The sequence below is a fragment of the Microdochium trichocladiopsis genome (assembly GCF_020744255.1).
Source record: "Microdochium trichocladiopsis strain MPI-CAGE-CH-0230 chromosome Unknown B0I36scaffold_5, whole genome shotgun sequence".
In the NCBI taxonomy this organism is placed as follows: domain Eukaryota; kingdom Fungi; phylum Ascomycota; class Sordariomycetes; order Xylariales; family Microdochiaceae; genus Microdochium; species Microdochium trichocladiopsis.
Window position 1 is genome coordinate 1,258,393 of NW_025763548.1, and position 18,719 is coordinate 1,277,111.

At 55.7% G+C, this 18,719-nt stretch overlaps 5 protein-coding genes and 1 non-coding gene across 6 annotated transcripts; 4 read left to right on the forward strand and 2 right to left on the reverse strand.

Annotated features, from left to right (window-relative positions):
• Positions 1-157: 157 nt before the first annotated feature.
• B0I36DRAFT_242083 (spindle pole body component alp4) lies at positions 158-3,083 on the forward strand (the record flags this gene model as incomplete). The annotated part of the gene is made up of 3 exons (XM_046149877.1): positions 158-575; positions 634-2,582; positions 2,664-3,083. The coding sequence occupies 3 exons, from the start codon at positions 158-160 to the stop codon at positions 3,081-3,083; spliced, it is 2,787 nt and encodes a 928-aa protein (XP_046012618.1).
• Positions 3,084-3,948: 865 nt separating this feature from the next.
• B0I36DRAFT_243201 (Lon protease C-terminal proteolytic domain-containing protein) lies at positions 3,949-7,343 on the forward strand (the record flags this gene model as incomplete). Its single annotated transcript, XM_046149968.1, has 2 exons — positions 3,949-7,119; positions 7,182-7,343. The coding sequence occupies 2 exons, from the start codon at positions 3,949-3,951 to the stop codon at positions 7,341-7,343; spliced, it is 3,333 nt and encodes a 1,110-aa protein (XP_046012619.1).
• A 720-nt stretch (positions 7,344-8,063) lies between these two features.
• On the reverse strand, positions 8,064-8,590 carry B0I36DRAFT_322855 (uncharacterized protein). The gene has a single exon (XM_046153893.1). It carries the CDS (start codon positions 8,298-8,300, stop codon positions 8,076-8,078), a length of 225 nt encoding a protein of 74 aa, XP_046012620.1. The 5' UTR covers positions 8,301-8,590; the 3' UTR covers positions 8,064-8,075.
• A 3,648-nt stretch (positions 8,591-12,238) lies between these two features.
• B0I36DRAFT_362732 (uncharacterized protein) lies at positions 12,239-14,919 on the forward strand (the record flags this gene model as incomplete). Its single annotated transcript, XM_046158702.1, has 2 exons — positions 12,239-13,189; positions 13,243-14,919. 2 exons carry the CDS (start codon positions 12,239-12,241, stop codon positions 14,917-14,919), a joined length of 2,628 nt encoding a protein of 875 aa, XP_046012621.1.
• A 762-nt stretch (positions 14,920-15,681) lies between these two features.
• On the forward strand, positions 15,682-15,808 carry B0I36DRAFT_t82. The gene has a single exon. It is a non-coding gene; the product is annotated as a tRNA-Leu (tRNA).
• Positions 15,809-16,088: 280 nt separating this feature from the next.
• Positions 16,089-18,382, reverse strand: B0I36DRAFT_322861 (P-loop containing nucleoside triphosphate hydrolase protein). The gene has a single exon (XM_046153894.1). It carries the CDS (start codon positions 18,309-18,311, stop codon positions 16,320-16,322), a length of 1,992 nt encoding a protein of 663 aa, XP_046012622.1. The 5' UTR covers positions 18,312-18,382; the 3' UTR covers positions 16,089-16,319.
• Positions 18,383-18,719: the final 337 nt, after the last annotated feature.

The window sequence follows — 18,719 nt, forward strand, 5'->3', positions numbered from 1 at the left end:
ACTAAAATGCCACTGCGCCGTCACCAGCTAACCGAGACACGCTGAGTTCGATTCATGAGCTCGCAAAATATATCCAACAGCCTGTGAAGCCGACAGCATCACCAAGTTTGGCGACAGCTCCTGACCACCAAGGTATCCATGTTCGCTCGTCGCAAGCATGTCTTCCCGACAGTCACTACACCCGGATAGACGAACCAACGGCACCGCTGGCGTAGAGAACCCGCCGCAGGCTCGATTTCAGCAGCAGCAGCAGCAGCAACGTCCCCCTTCAGCGGCCGAAAGAGCCACTTCGAGGAGTGAACGACGAGTACCGTCACCCAGGGAACCTTACACGAACCCAGCCCACAAGAGATCAGCTTCTGGCAATCCGCGACCAGCAAGCCGCAGCACTGAAGAACGTAGGACAGAAAGGGTCACAGTGACGACTAGGGACAAGCTCATCAGCCGCACAAGGAGTCCCGATCGGCGAGCCAACAATGCCGCATCACCCGGGGAACGATGGAGGTCGAGGGAGCCTACGAGACCGCGAGCGGGCGAAACCGAGGCGCGCAAGCCAAAACCCGAGGAACCATCTGGTGCGTTTGATCCTGTCTGAGCAAATAGAAACGGGCGCTCGAGCTGACTATCGGACAGAACCTTGGGAGCCTGTAGTGACACTTCAACCACATTCGACAGCACCCCTTGCGATGCGTGTTTCCTTACCTCCACTGGCGAAGACCGCACCGCCTACACTTCAACCGGAGCCTCTCGGGACACTCTCACTTGAGAAGCAGGAGGCTGCCATCATCGATGACTTGCTGTTTGTCTTCATGGGCTACGAGGGACAGTACATTCGCTACTCACATTACAAGCCTGAAGAGGAGCGAGATCGACTCACGGGACCGCAATTCACTGTCGCAACGGGCTTGGATCCCAGCCTCCTCGACCTCACGCAGTCGATGCTCAAGATGGCATCACACTATTCGGCTCTCGAAACTTTCATCGACGTGCAGAGCCGAGAAGAGTTTGGCACTGTCAACCATGCATTGTGCGCCTCGATACGGAGACACCTTCAGGATTATCTCGTAATGGTCGCCCAGCTCGAGACCCAGTTCCTCACCAACGAGTCTTTTACGCTTCACCTGTTGCACGTCCACACTCTGCCAACAACTCAGATGATGTTTCAGCTCTATACCCTCGCCCATGAGTTCCTGAAGCGGAATGCGCTGCTTGACGATGAATCATCCGACGACTCGGATCCCGACGATATCGATAACATCCTCGAAAACCTCAGGAGAGGTGGCGATCTCAACCCAGGCAACGTTCCGGGGAAGAAGATCTGCCGCGGAGGAATTGTAATCGGGCTAATCACAAAACGCCTGGAAACCATGTCAGGCGATCCATCAGCTAAAGCACTCCTGACTTCTTTGTTGCGAGACGCAAGTCGTCCTTATATGGCTATGCTGAACGAATGGCTCCATCATGGGGGCATTACTGATCCCCATGCCGAGTTCCTGATCAAGGAGCAGAAGACGATCCGCCGAGATAGGCTCGAGCAGGATTACACTGATGACTATTGGGAAAGGAGGTATACCATCAGAGAGAACGACATACCACCTCAGCTACTGAGCGTCAAGGACAAGGTCCTCCTTGCTGGGAAATACCTCAACGTTGTCCGTGAATGCGGTGGTGTAGACGTTAGCAAGGTCGCGCAGGACCTTCCGCAATCATTTGACGATCCTCGGTTCTTGGACAATGTCAACAATGCATACGCGTATGCAAACGAGTCGTTGATGAAGCTTCTCCTAACCACACACTCCTTGCCAGCACGCCTGCGTTCTTTGAAGCATTACTTCTTCCTCGACCCGTCCGACTACTTCACCCATTTTCTGGAGCTCGGCACGGCAGAGCTCCACAAGCCTACCAAGTCGCAAAACCTCGTCAAGCTGCAATCGCTGCTCGACATCGTGCTGCGTCACCCAGGAACTGTGGTGTCTATGGACCCCTTCAAAGAAGACGTGTACGTCGAGATGAATGAGGTCAGCCTGATCAAGATGCTGCAACGAGTCGTCAGCATCACGGGCATTGAACAAGGCGAGTCTCTCCAGCCACTCAAAGACCAGCCAATAGAGCAGGACAAAAGCGCGATCGGCTTCACGTCCTTGCAGCTCAATTATACTGTTCCGTTCCCCGTGTCCCTGGTCATCAGTCGCAAGACTGTCTGGCGGTATCAAGCAATCTTTCGTTATCTCTTGTCCCTCAGATACCTCGAGTCGCAGCTTTCCGCAACATGGCACAAGCACAATAACGACATAGTTTGGGTGCACAAGTCTTCCGAGAGACGAGTGGAGACATGGAAGAGGAGGGTTTGGACGCTGAGAGCCCGGATGATTGTCTTTGTCCAGCAGTTGCTCTATTTCTGCACTCTCGAGGTTCTGGAGCCAAATTGGCAGGCTTTGATGGCACGGCTCAAAGCAAAGGACGGTTCGATCGACGGATCAGGCAAACCGGACCGGACAGTGGACGAGTTGATGCAGGATCACGTCGACTTCCTTGACACGTGCTTGAAAGGCTGCATGCTCACCAATGGGAAGCTGATCAGGGTAAGCACTTCCTTTCCAGCATGGACAGTCTCATGCATTTCCGAGGAATCGATCTGTACATTACTAATGCATGCCCAACAGATTCATTCGAAGCTCATGCAAACTTGCACGGCATTTGCTATGTACGCCAATTGGTTGGCACGCGAGCTGGCAAAGTCAGACCCGGACTTGGTCGGTCCTTATAAGCCGCCCAACATGACGAAGGAGGCATGGGAGAGCTTCCGCTCGACCCAGAAGGATCCGAATGCGTCACAAAACGGAGATGCGTCCGTCAACAGTAGCCGAATGCACGACGAGCAAGTGCGCATCGATAATTTGTTCGAGATCATTGGAAAGTGGGAGAACAATTTCAGCAGGCACTTGCAGATCCTCTTGGACGCTCTCAACCACTATGCAGCCACAGAAACAGTGGTGCTACTGAGCTTGTGCGCCCGCTTGGCTACAGCCAACCAAGGCACAGCATATACTGGCCTGAAAAACGAGGAGGACCTTGGGGCTTAGCGCAACTTTGGGGTTCGCTGATTCTTCTCGACTACGCAGAGCGCGCCGTCGCTGCCAAATATTCCCATTTGCTTGTGAGCAAGCGTTTTTGACAAAGCTCTTTGGCCTTGGTTTTGATGATACCTCGAATAGAACTTGATCTAGTAGTCTCTCTGATATGGACATGCTGACCGTCTCGCCGTGTACGAGGTAAAGTGAAGCTGCGGACGAGCTTGACGCGAACTGCGCTGTGAGAGTGGTCGTTGTTGTGGTTGATCAGTGATGAATGCATCATGACCTCGATGATGTTAGTGATTTACATGAGCTAACGGCACAGCTGGCTGCCGTGTGCGGCTCCGCTCAAGTAGGCTCTGGAGGCTCCAGCTGTCAGGGCGCAAACACGCCCACTTCTGGCAGCTGGTTCTCTCTTGTGCTACCATGGTACTTACGCTGATGCAGTAGCTAGAGCGAGGCCCACCCACGCCGCGGGCACCGCACCGGAGCCGGGGGGCTCGGCAGCGGGAAGAGCGCAAGGTCATGATGTCGTGGTGTGCTGCTACCTAAACCCACTTTGGCCCCGAGACGACTCGATAAGAATTGCCGGCGCCCGAGCTCGATTAGCAAGCAATCGACGCACTCGGCGGAGCTACCTTTGCGAGGCCACTACATTACGGGTCATCGCCACCCTTCATCCGCTTCCTGTCCGCACTTCGACGAGATTCTGGTTCGCCGTCAGAGCGCCTTCGTCACGGCACAAGGCGCACGCTCCTCTGCCGACAGACCATCGAGCTATCCACCCCGACAGCTCTCTCGAGCAACCTTGGACTGGGCTTCAGACACCCACTGTGACGTGATCCCCTCACCTGCTGCGGTGCACGACTCCGCCATGCTGTGCCGACAGCATCTCTCGCGCCGCCTTGCTGCCGCAGGCACCTTGCGATCCGGCTCGCGCCTTCCCACCTCGACAACGTCTCTCGCCCGCGCCTACTCGAGAACGGGCCCCGGCCCACAAAGACAAGCTCTGGTCGCGTGCTCCGTACAACAACCGACAACCGCTCTGCGCCCCACCTCTTCTGCGAGCTTCTCGACTTCCGGCCTGAGGGCGAAGGAGAAAGACCGGGATTCTGGCTTCTTTGACGGCCAGGTGCAGCCTCTGTCGGACGAGGAGATCAAGGCGAACCTCGAGAAGAAGAGAGAAGCCGCCGAAGCGGGTACGGCCGAGGCCAAGAGCTCAACATCAGACTCGTCTGGCAACCAGGGGCAGCCCGAGAGCCCTGATGGCAAGGGAAGCAGTGCGGCCGGTGGCGCTTCTTCAGGCTCCGGCAACGACGCACCTGGCGATGGCGGTCGCAGGGGCCGCAAGCCGGCCGGCGACAAGTCTCTGCAGAAGCCCATCGTTCCCGATGTATACCCCCAGGTCATGGCGATCCCCATAGCGAAGCGGCCGCTGTTCCCGGGTTTCTACAAGGCCATTACGATCAAGGACCCGCAAGTCTCTGCTGCCATTATGGAGATGATCAAGCGCGGACAGCCATATGTGGGAGCCTTTCTCTTCAAGGATGACAACGCCGACGAGGATGTCATCCGCAACGTCGACGATGTCTACGATACCGGCGTCTTTGCACAAATCACCAGCGCCTTCCCTGTGCATGGCGAGCAGAACAGCCTTACCGCTATTCTCTATCCGCACCGGAGGATCAAGCTGTCCGAGCTGATACCACCCGGGCAGGCGCAAGACGCAAAGAAGACCGCAGAGGAGACACCTGTACCCGAGCCGATTCCGCAAAAGGCGGAGGAGGATGCGACGCAGGAGAAGAAGGGCGACGTTGTTGCCAGCTTCGAGGAGAGTGCCGTGGCTACCAAGGGAGATCCCGCGAGCCCAGAAAAGTACGAGCCGACATCGTTCCTCCGCAAGTACAACGTCAGTCTCGTCAACGTTGAGAACCTCACCGAAGGGCCTTATGATCCCAAGAGCGGCATCATCCGCGCTGTCACAAACGAAATTGTCAATGTCTTCAAGGAAGTCGCCACCATGAACAGCCTCTTTCGCGACCAGATCTCGACCTTCTCGATGAGCCAGTCCACAGGCAACGTCACCTCGGAACCTGGCAAGCTCGCAGATTTTGCGGCCGCTGTTTCGGCGGGCGAGCCTGCCGAGTTACAGGAAGTTCTCTCGAGTTTGGATGTTGAGGATCGTATGCAGAAGGCCTTGGTTGTCCTCAAGAAGGAGCTGATGAATGCGCAGCTTCAGTCCAAAATCACCAAAGACGTCGAGCAGAAGATCACCAAGCGGCAGCGCGAGTACTGGCTCATGGAGCAAATGAAGGGCATCCGGCGCGAGCTTGGCATCGAGTCCGATGGAAAGGACAAGCTCGTGGAGAAGTTCAAGGAAAAGGCCGACAAGCTCGCGATGCCCGAGGCAGTGCGGAAGGTGTTTGATGACGAGATCAACAAACTGGCTCACCTTGAGCCGGCCGCTTCCGAGTTCAATGTCACAAGAAACTACTTGGACTGGCTGACAACGATCCCTTGGGGCCAGCGAAGCGCAGAGAACTTCGGTATTCAGAACGCCATGAAGGTCCTCGACGAGGACCATTACGGACTTAAGGACGTCAAGGATCGCATCCTTGAGTTCATCGCCGTGGGCAAGCTTCGCGGCACGGTAGAGGGCAAGATCCTGTGCTTTGTCGGGCCGCCCGGTGTCGGAAAGACCAGTATCGGAAAGTCCATCGCCAGGGCACTGAACCGCGAGTACTACAGATTCAGTGTCGGAGGTCTCACCGATGTCGCTGAGATCAAGGGTCATCGGAGAACCTATGTTGGTGCTCTTCCCGGACGAGTCATTCAGGCGCTCAAGAAGTGCCAGACTGAGAATCCCCTCATCCTGATCGATGAAGTGGACAAGATTGGCCGCGGCTACCAAGGTGACCCGTCATCCGCTCTTCTCGAGCTTCTCGACCCTGAGCAGAACGGCTCGTTCCTAGACCACTACATGGACGTACCAGTCGACTTGTCCAAGGTCCTATTCGTCTGCACAGCAAACATGACTGACACTATCCCGCGACCCCTCCTGGATCGTATGGAAGTCATCCGGCTGTCGGGATACGTCTCTGATGAGAAGAAGGCGATCGCCGATCGCTACTTATCGCCCGCTGCCAAGGAGCTGGCCGGTTTGAAGGATGCCAATGTGACGTTGTCCGACGATGCCATTGAAGAACTCATCAAGTCGTACTGCCGCGAGTCCGGTGTTCGCAATCTTAAAAAGCAGATTGAGAAGGTCTACCGAAAATCTGCACTCAAGATTGTTCAGGACCTCGGCGAGGACGTGTTGCCCGAGTCTGAGGCTCTGACTGAGGAAGGCAAAGCTGCTTTAGCCGAGTCTGAGAAGGAGAAGGCTAAGGAGGGCGACAAGAAGGACACCGCGGCAACCGAGGCGACTGAGAAGGAGACGACCTCCCACCCCCGTGTTGCGCTCAAGGTTCCTGAAGACCTCGAGGTTGTCATCAACAAGGACAACCTGAAGGATTATGTGGGGCCCCCTGTATTCACTTCCGATCGTCTGTACGACGTGACACCACCTGGTGTCGCAATGGGCTTGGCTTGGACTCAGCTTGGTGGTTCGGCCATGTACATTGAGTCAATCTTGCAGTCATCGCTGCGACCCAGCAGCCGTCCCGGTCTTGACATCACTGGCAATCTGAAGACTGTCATGAAGGAGTCATCCAGCATTGCGTATTCCTTCGCCAAGTCTTTCATGGCCAAAAACTTCGAGGACAACCACTACTTCGACAAGGCCAAGATCCACCTACACGTCCCCGAGGGGGCCGTACAAAAGGACGGACCCTCTGCTGGTATCACCATGGCTACCTCTTTGCTGTCGCTCGCACTCGATACCCCCGTCAACCCCACGATCGCCATGACTGGCGAGTTGACACTCACTGGCAAGGTTCTCAGGATTGGCGGTTTGCGGGAGAAGACGGTTGCTGCTAGGAGAGCCGGATGCAAGATGATCATCTTTCCCGAGGACTGCATGTCTGATTGGCTCGAGCTGCCAGAGGTGAATATTATCCCAACCATGCTATTGACACATAAGAGAGATGCTAACGGTGGCACATACAGAATATAAAGGAGGGCATTGAGGGCCGGCCTGCCAACTGGTACCACGAGGTCTTTGAACTTGTCTTCCCCGAGCTGGACAAGGAGCAAGCCAACAAGTGTAAGATCTGCGAATGGAAGAAAGAGCATGGGTCCAAATCCGATGGCGAGAAAGACGACGACTAGAGAAACGGACTCAGACGTGTTCCCTTTTGTTATAAAAGCGTCGGGCAAACGACGCATTGCAGGCTCGTAACAAACTATCATTCTTGGAGTACAGGCAGGGGCGCAGCGTCACGACACCAGCATTTGAGGTTGCCAAATGACCATACAGGTCGGCACCAGCAGCACTTTCCGGCGTTCCAAATCTCGTCACTTCAGCAGACTTCCACTTGCGAAGCACCTGCTCTCCTATGGCACAGAAGCGCTTAGTCAATTCGAGACCAGACCAGACCAGGTTGAGGGTGGGGAGAAGAGAGCAAACATGGACAACGGCCGCGATGGTGTCCACTCCATACACAGACAATCTCCGCTTATCTGTTTTATTCTTTGCCTGCGTCGGGTTGCCGCGAGCACTTCGACTTATCGTCATAGATTGAGATATATGCACCAGACAGGGGCAGTTTGTCCCAATGTATAACCACAAATGTATCAATGAAAAATGTGTCCGTCGCGAGAACGCGACGAGACGAAATAGATCGACCTGGACTGCAATTGAGCGGTGCATGAATAGGGCTATGTACTGTGGAATGTAACAAAGGCTTCACAACTATACAATTGCAGCAGCTACTCTCCTCGTCAAGGCCTTCGTCTTGGTGAAATGACCAGATACGAGCAGGGTTATCAAGTTATTTGATAGACGGGTAGAGACGGAGGCAAGGATCAGCGCCAGCTCGAATTTTGTTCCAACACACTACGCTAGTAGTCGGAAAAAAAGCATCTGTGATTTGTAGTATCGAAGCCGAGATTCGCACAATCGATGTGCTGGGACGGGTAAAGCAAGTGATCCAGCAGGTCTCTCTCTCTCTTCACAAGGGCCAGAAGCAAGCATTGACGGGGGGCGTTAGGCCTGGCTACTTGAGCTTCTCGAGGGAAAAGATAGGCAGCCAGGGTGATAGGCAGGCGGTGGCTAGTCAAAAACATGGATTTGGTAGAAGAACATGGACCGCTGGTTTCTTTCAAGGGGTCGGATAGGATAGCATAGCAAGTCCGGCTTTGGGGATAGCAGCCGAGACCGTCTGTCGGTTCGTAGAATTGTAAAAAGATCCGGACAACACGCTCTGTGCCGTTGCCTGTTTCTGTACGTTTATGAAACAGGGAAAGCACCGGCACAATACACACACGCACACACACACGCAAGAGGGCCCCCGTAAAAGGTCATCAGGGTCAAGAAAGCGACGAGATCGTGGCCAAGGGGGGAGAGAGGCTTTCTGTGTGTCCACTGGGTGAAAAACATCCTCGCCTTACCGTTCCTCGACTGTCGACCAGTCTGCTCTATATCGCTCCGCTGGCGAGCCACTAAGAACACCGCCGACACCGCAGGCAACATTACCTGAACGATCATGTATACATGGCCCGCCTTGCATATGTCAAGGTTGCCTTGCTCAGACAGTATCATGCATGCTTGGTGCGGCACGTAGTGCATGGGAGACCTACGGGTCGGCGCAGGTCTGCATGAGCTGGGACATAGTCTGCTGCCGCCTCTCTGCAGTCGTTATGGGGCGATGGAGCAAATGGGACTTGCCTGGATCCCTGGCCTCGTGCTTTGCGTCTCGCTCGTGCTCGTTGGAAGCACGTAGGGTGCTCTGGTGGCTTGCGTGCTGCATGTCGAAGAAACCACGCGCTCTCCATCGATCGTGTTGACGGCAGTGCTCATGATTCTAGCCATTCGAGGTTTGTGGCTGTGGCGTCCGGATGACCACTTCGGTGCCCAGACAGACTCGTTCGACGACAGTGAGCATATTAGGCTCCAGTGAGACTCGTAGCTAGGCTGTTCGAGGGAGGCATTCAAGCAGTTGAGCCAAAGAGCAGGGCGTCATTCGAGAGACGGCGAGAGCTGCAAACATGACTGGTGCACAAGGAGCTCGCCTCACTGTCCGAGGACTGCTTCAGGGTGGTCAGCGCCGAACTCATATTCCGCTGCGCTGTCACACCAATGTATAGCGGCCCAAAGCTCGGAACCAACGAGAGTGGCGCCTTACAGCCACAAGCCGCACCTCATGGACGAGCTCCTCGTAATGCCCATTCACATCTATCCACTGATCATGGACAAGTCCCGCGTTCGGGAGCTGCCCGCGAGGAACACTATGCGCGGGGACATTAGTGGTTTGAAATGTCTGTGAGCAAATCATCACGGGCGTGTAACATAAAGCGCGACAGATCAGCTGCTCCGTGGCCGCCATGTTCCACGCGGCGAGTCGGGACGACCAATAGTATGATCGTCTCGCTGAGCTTTCTTTAGAATATTGTCTTGGGGTTGTGCTGTGGATCCCGCTTAACACACATATTTCTCGTCTCCTGCATTTTCATCAAGCACTCTGGCACAGTAGTGGCATGACCCCTGGCTTGGGACGAGATCCCACAGCAAGCATAATTGCTCAGCCCAAGGTAGAATCTGTTCATTGTGACCATCAGGAGCCACGGCAACAGTGACATAACAGACAAGGACTCTCGAGGCCAGACCGCCAGATTCCCATCCAACATGGGGGGACCTGGTTGGCAACGGGCAACGGTCGCCAGGGGAGAGTGGGTCCGATCGACTAGCGGTCGCCGGGCCTCCGTAACCCGGGGAGCACGATCCGGAGCTAGTGGTGACAATGGCGCCGCACGTGGCTCTGGAGTGATAATGGCCATTGTCTCGCCAGACCGGTCCACCACGGGGCTGATGATGGGGTATCCGCGCAATACGCGGTGAAGGATGTTCATTCCTGTCCGCAGTGTCTCGGGTGCGTCACAGAACCTTTCAGGCCCAGCCATTTTGGCATAAGTCGCTGAGCCATCTTGACAATTTATCAAGCCGGCCTGGCGTGCACTTTGAGAACAGGGGCCCATTCAAGCCGCATGAGCCGACTCAAACATCTGATGGTCTTTTCGAATCGGAGCCGTGCGCGCCGATACGCAATGGTGATCTTGACACCAAAGCCACTTGGCGATCTAGTTGCAGGCCGGTCCACTTGGGATTGTGCTGCTGAAAATGCGGTGACTGCATGGTATTGGGTCAACAACGCATGTGCCGCAATCATCCGATGCAATCGTGCAAACAAGTGTGGACTGGAAGATTGTCAGGGAAAGAAGGTCTTGCTTCGAGATGTGTGTGGCATGCCTGTACAGATCCGAGACATGACAACCTGCAGCAGAACCGAAATCGTGGGGAAGCGGAATGACATAGTGCAGCCCGCCGTCATGGTGCCTGATGCTCGCATTGCATCGCAACGGTGCCCAATCCAGCTGCACGTGAAGGTCTTGACGTCTCGGCAGGCCGCCTTTTAGGACGGGCGTGGGTAGGACAAGGGATGGGTGCTGCAGGACGAGTGTACAACGCATCATGCGTCTGGCAGCAGTGCGGCCTGACGCAACGACCGTGGCTCATCAGCACGCAGCATTGCTTAGCGCTTCAGGACCCGGCGGTCCGCGATTTCGGCCGCTGCGTGAAGCGCCATTGGGCACAAATGGCAGTGTGATGTCGGTGTCTATTCGCCAGAGGCCCAGAGCCGTACCACCAATCACTCGCCTGCCGCTCACTGCGGTCACCTACTCCAGGCGTCTTCGGCTGTTATGACTGCGAAGTGGTGCCATGGAACACAACCGATGCTGGCACCACCACTTCAGGCAGAGCCATGTCGAGGCACTGAGGGGCTACTCTTCTGCGCATTGCCCCAGTACATGAGCTGCGACATTGTCGCAATGGTGCTCAGAGTTGTGAGGAGCACGGGAATCGAGCAGATTCCAAACTTGAGGACGACGAGACACCGCACAGTTTGGCAAGGGGACCGGGAGAGCCCGCAGGGCCGGGGCCTGCTAGCTCCAGCGTGGCATGTAGGTTCTTTGAGCTAGCCACGAACAGGAAAGGCCTGGGTGTCTTTTGAGCTGTCCCGTTGCTGTGGGCGAGGTTGCTGCTTCACCGCACGAGGGGCATCCGCCATTCTGGAAGACGAAGGCGGCAGGGGGGGCCCCTGTTTGCCAGCGTGGCCCGTGGGCCATCTCATGACGGCTGTTGCTCTTTACGCAGCTGCAAGTGCCTCTTTTGGGATCCCGCGGGCGTCGAATGGCGAGCTCGCTGCTCGCTGCTCGGGGCGTGCAAGTGCTGATGTTGGGCTGTGTGTCGGAAGACGAGGCGGCGGGACGAGAAGGATAAGGACGGAGGAGCGACGTGCCGCGTCTGAGTCAAGCTCGAAGCCAAGTGGCCTCGTCTCGAAGGCATCGAGAGCAGGCAGGCAGGCCTGACAGGAAGGGAAAGAGCCGGCCCCAAAAAGACTCATCCACCCCCCCTGCTCTTTCCTCTTTCTGCGCGCGTGGGATGGCAGTCACGCCGCTACTGTATCCAGGGCCCCTGCCTGCCTCGGGCTCGAGCATAATTCACCCCCTGCCCTTCTCGACCTGGTCTCATGCTGCTCACGACCACAGGCACCACTCACATCATGGCTGCGCCTTTTCACGGCGCCCAATAATCTCATCACCGCTCCCGGCTGCACGCCTTCTTCCTGCATCCTCCCTCCCTCTGCCGTGTCGCCGTCGCCGAGGGATATGCCTGCTTTATGAAGCCCACCCCAGCCTCATCCTGCAGTCAGCATCCTCTCTCTCCTGCCAGGCTTTCTTCCCACTTCTACATCTCCAAGCCTCCTTCTCTCAAACTTATTGCTCCTCCCCTTTGTGCGCACCTTTCACAGCTCTCTGCGCTCGCCAAGCATCCCACTCTCAGGCGGCCCGACAGGATCACACCAGGCCATTGCAAGCCCTCGTCCGATACAACTTGGTGCTGACGGGCTGCCCTGCGCGTCAAGCAGCCGCGATAGCTTCCTTATAGATCGTGGTATATGCGCCGCATATCCTTCCGTCGCTGGTGTCGCCAGACTATCGCCAAGATGGCTGCGCATTCGGATGCTCCCGAGCACGGATCTCCACCTCACGATGGGGGCAAGCTCACCAACATCTGGCGCAAGGTATTCGGCAAGGATCAGGGCTCGACGACCGCAGCAGGTGCAGGCCCAGTCAGCCCGCCCCCGTCACGGCCAACCTCACCGGCTGCTGCTGCTGCACTGATCAGAAGAGTCTCGCGTAAGGTTGTCCCAGGGCTGCCTCGGGCCAAAACATTCAAGAGACAGGTGTCCGAGGATAGGGCCAGGCTGGAGCCGACCGAGACGACGCAGGCGGAACGCAGGGCCGTCTCAGTCGATAGGCGACTCCGGCCACAGCACTCTCACCGATCTCTCTCACCACCGCCGAGCCAGCATCACCAGAGCGCCCCAGACTTCATGGGTGGCGCAGTGCAGCCGTTGACGATGGCCGACATTGCCCGTTCCCAGGCAGTCTCGGCTCCCCCAAGTCCCGTAGAGGGTGATTATGGCTGGCCTTCTGCACTCGACAGCCGCCCGGTCCATCATGACGGTTCCTACCAGGATGACGATGCGCAGTACCCCATGCACCAGTCTGCGGCACCCTCTACGGCTGATGCACGTTCTGTGACGAGCTCTGTCTATGACGATCGTCTTAAGCACGAGCTTGAGACAAAGTGGATTCTCAACCTCAGCATGCACTTCCGAGACAAGTCAAAGCGTGAGAAGTTCTTTGTGACTTATCACGAAGACGCCCATACTTGGCGCCGTGTCACCATTTCACTCGACTATCGCAATGCTCCTGAGGACTCCCTTGAGAAGGATCTGTCTCTTGCAAAGTACCAGCGCGACAAAAGCTCCAGGATATACGAGGCCATCCGAGAGAGCTTGCAAGACATCCAGTTCTACGATACAGTCACGAACCTCAAGCTCCAGACCACGGATGGAAGGCTCCATGTACACGTAGTGGAAGACATCAATGTTAGTATTCAGTCGTTCTTGCTGAGGAACATCACATTGACCACGGACTGCAGGAAATCATCCACTATCCTACTGTGCAGAACATACTTCACCTACAGTGCCGACGTATCCATGAGCGCGAACTGGATTTTGACTCGCACATGTCCGGTTTCGTCTACAAGGTGCTGCACAACGGACGAGTTCTGATCAAGAAGGAAATCCCTGGACCGGACACCGTTGACGAGTTTCTCTATGAGGTCAATGCCCTCAGCGCTCTTCGGACTTCGCCAGATGTCATCAACTTCTATGGCGTGGTTGTCGATGACTTCAATCACGTGAAGGGCCTGCTCATCGACTATGCCGAGCAGGGGGCCTTAGTGGATGTCATCTATCATGCTGCAGAGTCTGGTGGTACCATCGACTGGCAGCTGAGGGAGCGATGGGCCAGGCAGATTGTGCAAGGACTTTCCGACGTGCATGAAGCTGGCTTTGTCCAAGGAGACTTCACTCTGTCCAACATCGTCATTGATGAGGCGCAGAACGCCAAAATCATTGACATCAACAGGCGAGGTTGCCCTGTCGGGTGGGAGCCCCCAGAGGCGACTCCGTTGATTGATTGCAACCAGCGTATTTCGATGTACATTGGGGTCAAGTCGGACCTTTTCCAACTGGGTATGGTCCTTTGGGCTCTGGCTACGATGGAAGACGAGCCAGAAGCGCACAGGCGCCCGCTGAGGATCGGTAGCGACATTGGCGTGCCGAGATGGTACCGCAGCATTGTGAATTCCTGCCTTCACGAGAACCCCAGATGCAGGCTTCAAGCTGCGGAGCTGCTCAGGCAGTTCCCAGAGGAGATTCAGACCATCTCGGTTGAGGAAGACGACGACATTCACAAGTATGAGGTTGCGGATAATGATGACAGCGAGTGGCCACGCATCAGGACCGTCGAGCGTCCATACACATGGACTGCCAACCCCTATGCTTATGACCCTCCAGCCTCCCCATCATTCTCCGAGGCCTCTTACGATCCCCCACGCGGAAGGTCTCCGCCTCGTCCCCTGCCGGGTAAAAGCGGCATGCTTGATGTTCCATTCCTTGGGCGGCCTTTCACAAGGTTCGCCCATTCGGATGGGGAGCACACGGACGACGAAGCTGAAACGCCTCAGGAGACACCTACCATGGAGACGATCACAAAGACACTCGAGCAAAACCTTCACGGGATCGAGACCACACTTCCGGACGAGCCAAGCAATGAGCTGGCTCCGACGACTGGCGGTGACAGTCAGAAGGAGGAAGTGAGGCCAGCGTATGCGGCCCTAGGGTCGTATGTGAAGGCGGAAGCAAGCTTTCCCGGCACCAACAAAGGGCCACTTCGGGAGGACTCACCAACCCCCAAGACAGAACTGTATGGTCAGTATTCGCCCGAGAAATTGGGCGGCGCCGCGCATGTGGACCAAAGTAAGACGCCATCTAGTCTCGACGACACCCCACCTTCAACATTAGAATCAACCGGGGCTCGAACAGACAAAGATAGTCTGAACGTCCAGCATGCTCGGCAGGCTGACCACACAGATGTTCTGTCGAAGGACGAGGATGAGAATTTTCAGAGTGACCTTGAATTGGAAGGGGCTTGCGATACAGTGCTTGATGACCTGGATAGATCGAGACGCGTCCGGGATAGTGACGCCATGTTCGTCCCTTCGCAACAGGGCATGCAAACCGATTTCATTGGCATAGGCGCCGCACATTAGAAGCCGCCTCCCAGCCGAGGTGAGGAGCATATCAACAAGGAGAGGACAGGCGCGAAGAAGTTCCGAATCAGCAACCCTCAACTGGAGCAATATCTACACCTTCTGTCTTCAGCATGACAGCAATGGCATAGGCCAGGATCTGGTCTATATATTTTTTTTCTTTGAGTACATGGCACGATAGTGCCCCCAACAACCTTGTGCGAACAGCACATACGAGCGTCGCATGATGCGCGCAAACGGATGAACGACAGAAACAACAACTTGGACAGACAGGACAGGAAAAGGAGCACACTCATTTGCAGCGACGACGGAGTCACGACAGGTACATGCCATTTACGACGATGACCACTGTTGTGATATTAGTAGCTAGAGTTGGGTTCCCATCAAGCAAGCGAGCGTGGTTGTTTGGCAGTTGCTTTCAAGAATACGTATGAATTGTATTTATTTGCAAACTACATAATTTCACCTTTGTACTCGCAGCATCTCGGAAAGCAGTGTAGATGAAACGAGAACCACAATATGTGCGCAATGACACGGCGGGGTAGTGAACGGGAAAGTGTGAGCATGAGAGGCAGTCTTTGCCAATCGCGGAAGCATAGACTCATTGTGAATCAGCCGAAAGCCTCTCGGCCATTGTTTATACTCCATTATCAACAAGGACATCAATCTGAACCGGGTTATCCAGATCTGTTTCTTCGATCGTCCTCACGTCCTGTCACTAGTGTAGATATCAGCTGATAAGCCCGCACTAAACCATCATTAGGCAAGATGGCCGAGCGGTCTAAGGCGCCAGACTCAAGTTTAATATGTTTAACCTTGTCTCCTCATTCACAGAGGAGGTCCTATTCTGGTCACGAAAGTGGCAGGGGTTCGAATCCCCTTCTTGTCATGACAAAAATTTTGTTTTTTTGTTAGCTCGTTATCGGTGGATCCCGCTTTATTTTGTTTATTCTGTGTGTGTATGAGACTCGAAGAGTAAGGTAGCGGCGTCCCAGGGCTACACAATTTTTTTGGAGGGCGGGTTGACGGGGAGTGTGTGTTCTGCAGGTGCTGGTTTTGAATGTGATTAATTAGATGTATGTTGTGGGTGTTTGGTGTGACGTTTGGCGAGTCTGGATGACCGTGATACATCCCATGACTGGGCCGCAAGCGCCGGTTCTGTGGCGAGATTTGGAATGACGGACAGCCGATCTGGTGCCGTGGAAACATGTCTTTCATTGAAATACAGTTTTTACCCAAGGGCATGAGAAGTTCTATCTGTGCTCGTTCTACATTAATGTACATAATTATACATGACTTTGATCATTTCCACCTAAGTTGCACATCTTCTACCAGCTGGCAATAGGGACACATTAAACAAGATCCCAACCACCTAATTAGACGGAAGACTCCCACCACGATCACTGACTGATCCGATCGGAGGGCCGGATAAGAGGCCCAACACCAGCGACCTCGGCCATCATCGCGTCCCGCCTCTTCGACAGATCCTGCCGTTCCTTCTTCCGCCGCTCGACCGAGTATGCTGCGAACCGGCCCCTCGCCCCGTGGCGGAGCTTGGTGATCATGTCCGCTGCTTTGCCCTTGGTGATTGACCCGGGCTCCAACTGGTCGTCTTTGGCGCGGAACTTGTTCAAGAACTTGAGCTGGCTCTCTGTCGGTGGACTTCGACGCCAGGCCTGCCTCATCGAGATCACGGTGTGGGCGTAGTGCTCCGCGGCATACTTGTCCGCGCCGTGAACAACGTCGGCAAAAGTGGCGGCGTTGAGCAATTTCCGCGGTGCGGCGTAGGGGCTCTTCGAGTGCGCCGACGCGGGCAGGGAGCGGATCTCGTAGGCAACATGCTTGGGTTGCCCGTCCTTGGCGTTCTCCTCACGCTCGATGCGCAAGTAGCCGTTTGTCCCGGCCAGAACATACTTGTCAGGTCCGACTTGGACCCACGAGTTTGGACTGATGGCGCGGATGTGCTTCTCCCCAGATGTGTCGGAGATCAGGTCGAAGACCGAGTCGTATTCTGTGAAGGTGATGTTGCCCTTGAACTGACCACGTCTTTGCAGTGCCGAAGCTGGCTGAAGTGCCTCTTGCTCTCGTCGCTTCTCGGCATCTTTTCTGTCTTTGATGTCCTTCATGTCCTCTGCAGAAGCTTCTTTGACCAGCTCGCCGGGGTCTAGACCAAACAGTGTCGGGGTTGTCACGATGCCTGTGGTCAGGCTGGATACCATATCTATCACATGGCAGTTGGTCTTGTTCGCGTGCAAGCGCATGCCTCGGCCAATCATCTGGATGAGCAAGTTGCGTGACTTGGTGGGCCGCGCCAGCAAGACACAGTCGATGTTGGGGATATCAGTGCCCTCGGTAAAGACTCCACAGTTGATCAACACGGGAAACTTGCCGCGCTTGAACGCCTCGAGACGTTCGCCGCGCTCAACCTTTGGCGTGTCACCAGTGACGAAACGAGCATCGTAGCCAAACTGCCGGAACGCCCTTGTAAGTCCAGCCACGTGCGCGAGATCGACGCAGAACACAAGAGTTGACTTGCGCCCAGCAGCCTTGGCCATCCAGCTGCGCACAGTAATCTCGTTAATCTCATCCGAGTTGACGGCCCGCGACAGCTCGGACGACTGGAAGTCGCCGCTCGGCCCAGCCTTGACCTGCGAGAGATCGGCAGTGGACTCCACGGTGGTGAAGACGACATCCGAGAGCCACTTGTCGTTGATCATGTCGACGTAGTCCTTGTGGTAGACGATCTCGTCAATGGCTGCGCCGAGCCTGAGCCCGTCGAACCTAGAAAAGGTTGCAGACACCCCTACCAGGTTGGGCGAGTCGTCCCTCTTCACGTCGAGGCCAAAATGCTCTAGCAGGCGCAGGTAACCCGGCGCAACAATGTGGTGTGCCTCGTCGACAAGGACCAGCTTGAACCGGGTGGGGTCAAACTTGGCTGCTCGATCGCCCGACATGATGCTCTGGATGCTGGCAACGGTGATGTCCGCAGTGCCCGTAGAATGGATGTTGCCCATCTCAACCTCTACCCGCTTTTCGGGATATGCCCGTGTACAGTGCCGGGCCGCCTGCTCGACAAGCTCCCGCCGATGGGCAAGAATGAGGGTCTGTGTAGCATCTGGCGAGAGCGGCGGCACACGGTCGATGAGCTGGGTGAAGACGACTGTTTTGCCGGCACCGGTGGCGAGGGAGATGCCCAGGCGCTTTTTACCATTCCGAAAGGAGGCCAGCACGACCTGAATACATTCTTCCTGGTAGTCACGGAGCTGGACCTTGCCCGTGAAGTGGCGGATTAGGTCGAATGGGAGTGCTGCACTTCTGCCTCTAGCGGGGGAAGAGACGAGCGGCAGAAGCTGTTGGGCAGCCCGCCATCGCGCAACAACAGAGCGAAACATGACACCGCATAGTTCCTCGGGGCGCCTGTTGGTAGTTGGACTGTTGTTGTGAAGAGGATGAATGCTGTTTCGAGGTCGACAGACCACGGAGGTGGTTCCTGCAGGCGTCCTAGAGCTAGCGTTGATCTTGCATGCTTAGCGGCGGTGGCAGCAGCAGCACGGGTGGGTAGCGCCCCAAAACAGGCGCTGTAATGCAAGTGGGTGCTCACCCTGCACTCTACGGCAGCGTTTGAGTGACCCAGAACGGCAGGCAGTCGGCCATGAAAAACAAACTTCACATCTTGGGGACCAAACCGTCGCCATGCACTGCTGAATGCCATTCGCCGCACCAGATCCTCAGGCACAGCCTCAGTGATGTTCAGTCCTCATTTCTTTGGCTGGCGATGACCCCACTCTTGCTCATCGCAG

Bases quoted from the DNA above. Each gene is read 5' to 3' on its own strand.
- B0I36DRAFT_322861 (XM_046153894.1), bottom strand. From the start codon at position 18,311: ATGTTTCGCTCTGTTGTTGCGCGATGGCGGGCTGCCCAACAGCTTCTG.
- B0I36DRAFT_322855 (XM_046153893.1), bottom strand. From the start codon at position 8,300: ATGTTTTTGACTAGCCACCGCCTGCCTATCACCCTGGCTGCCTATCTT.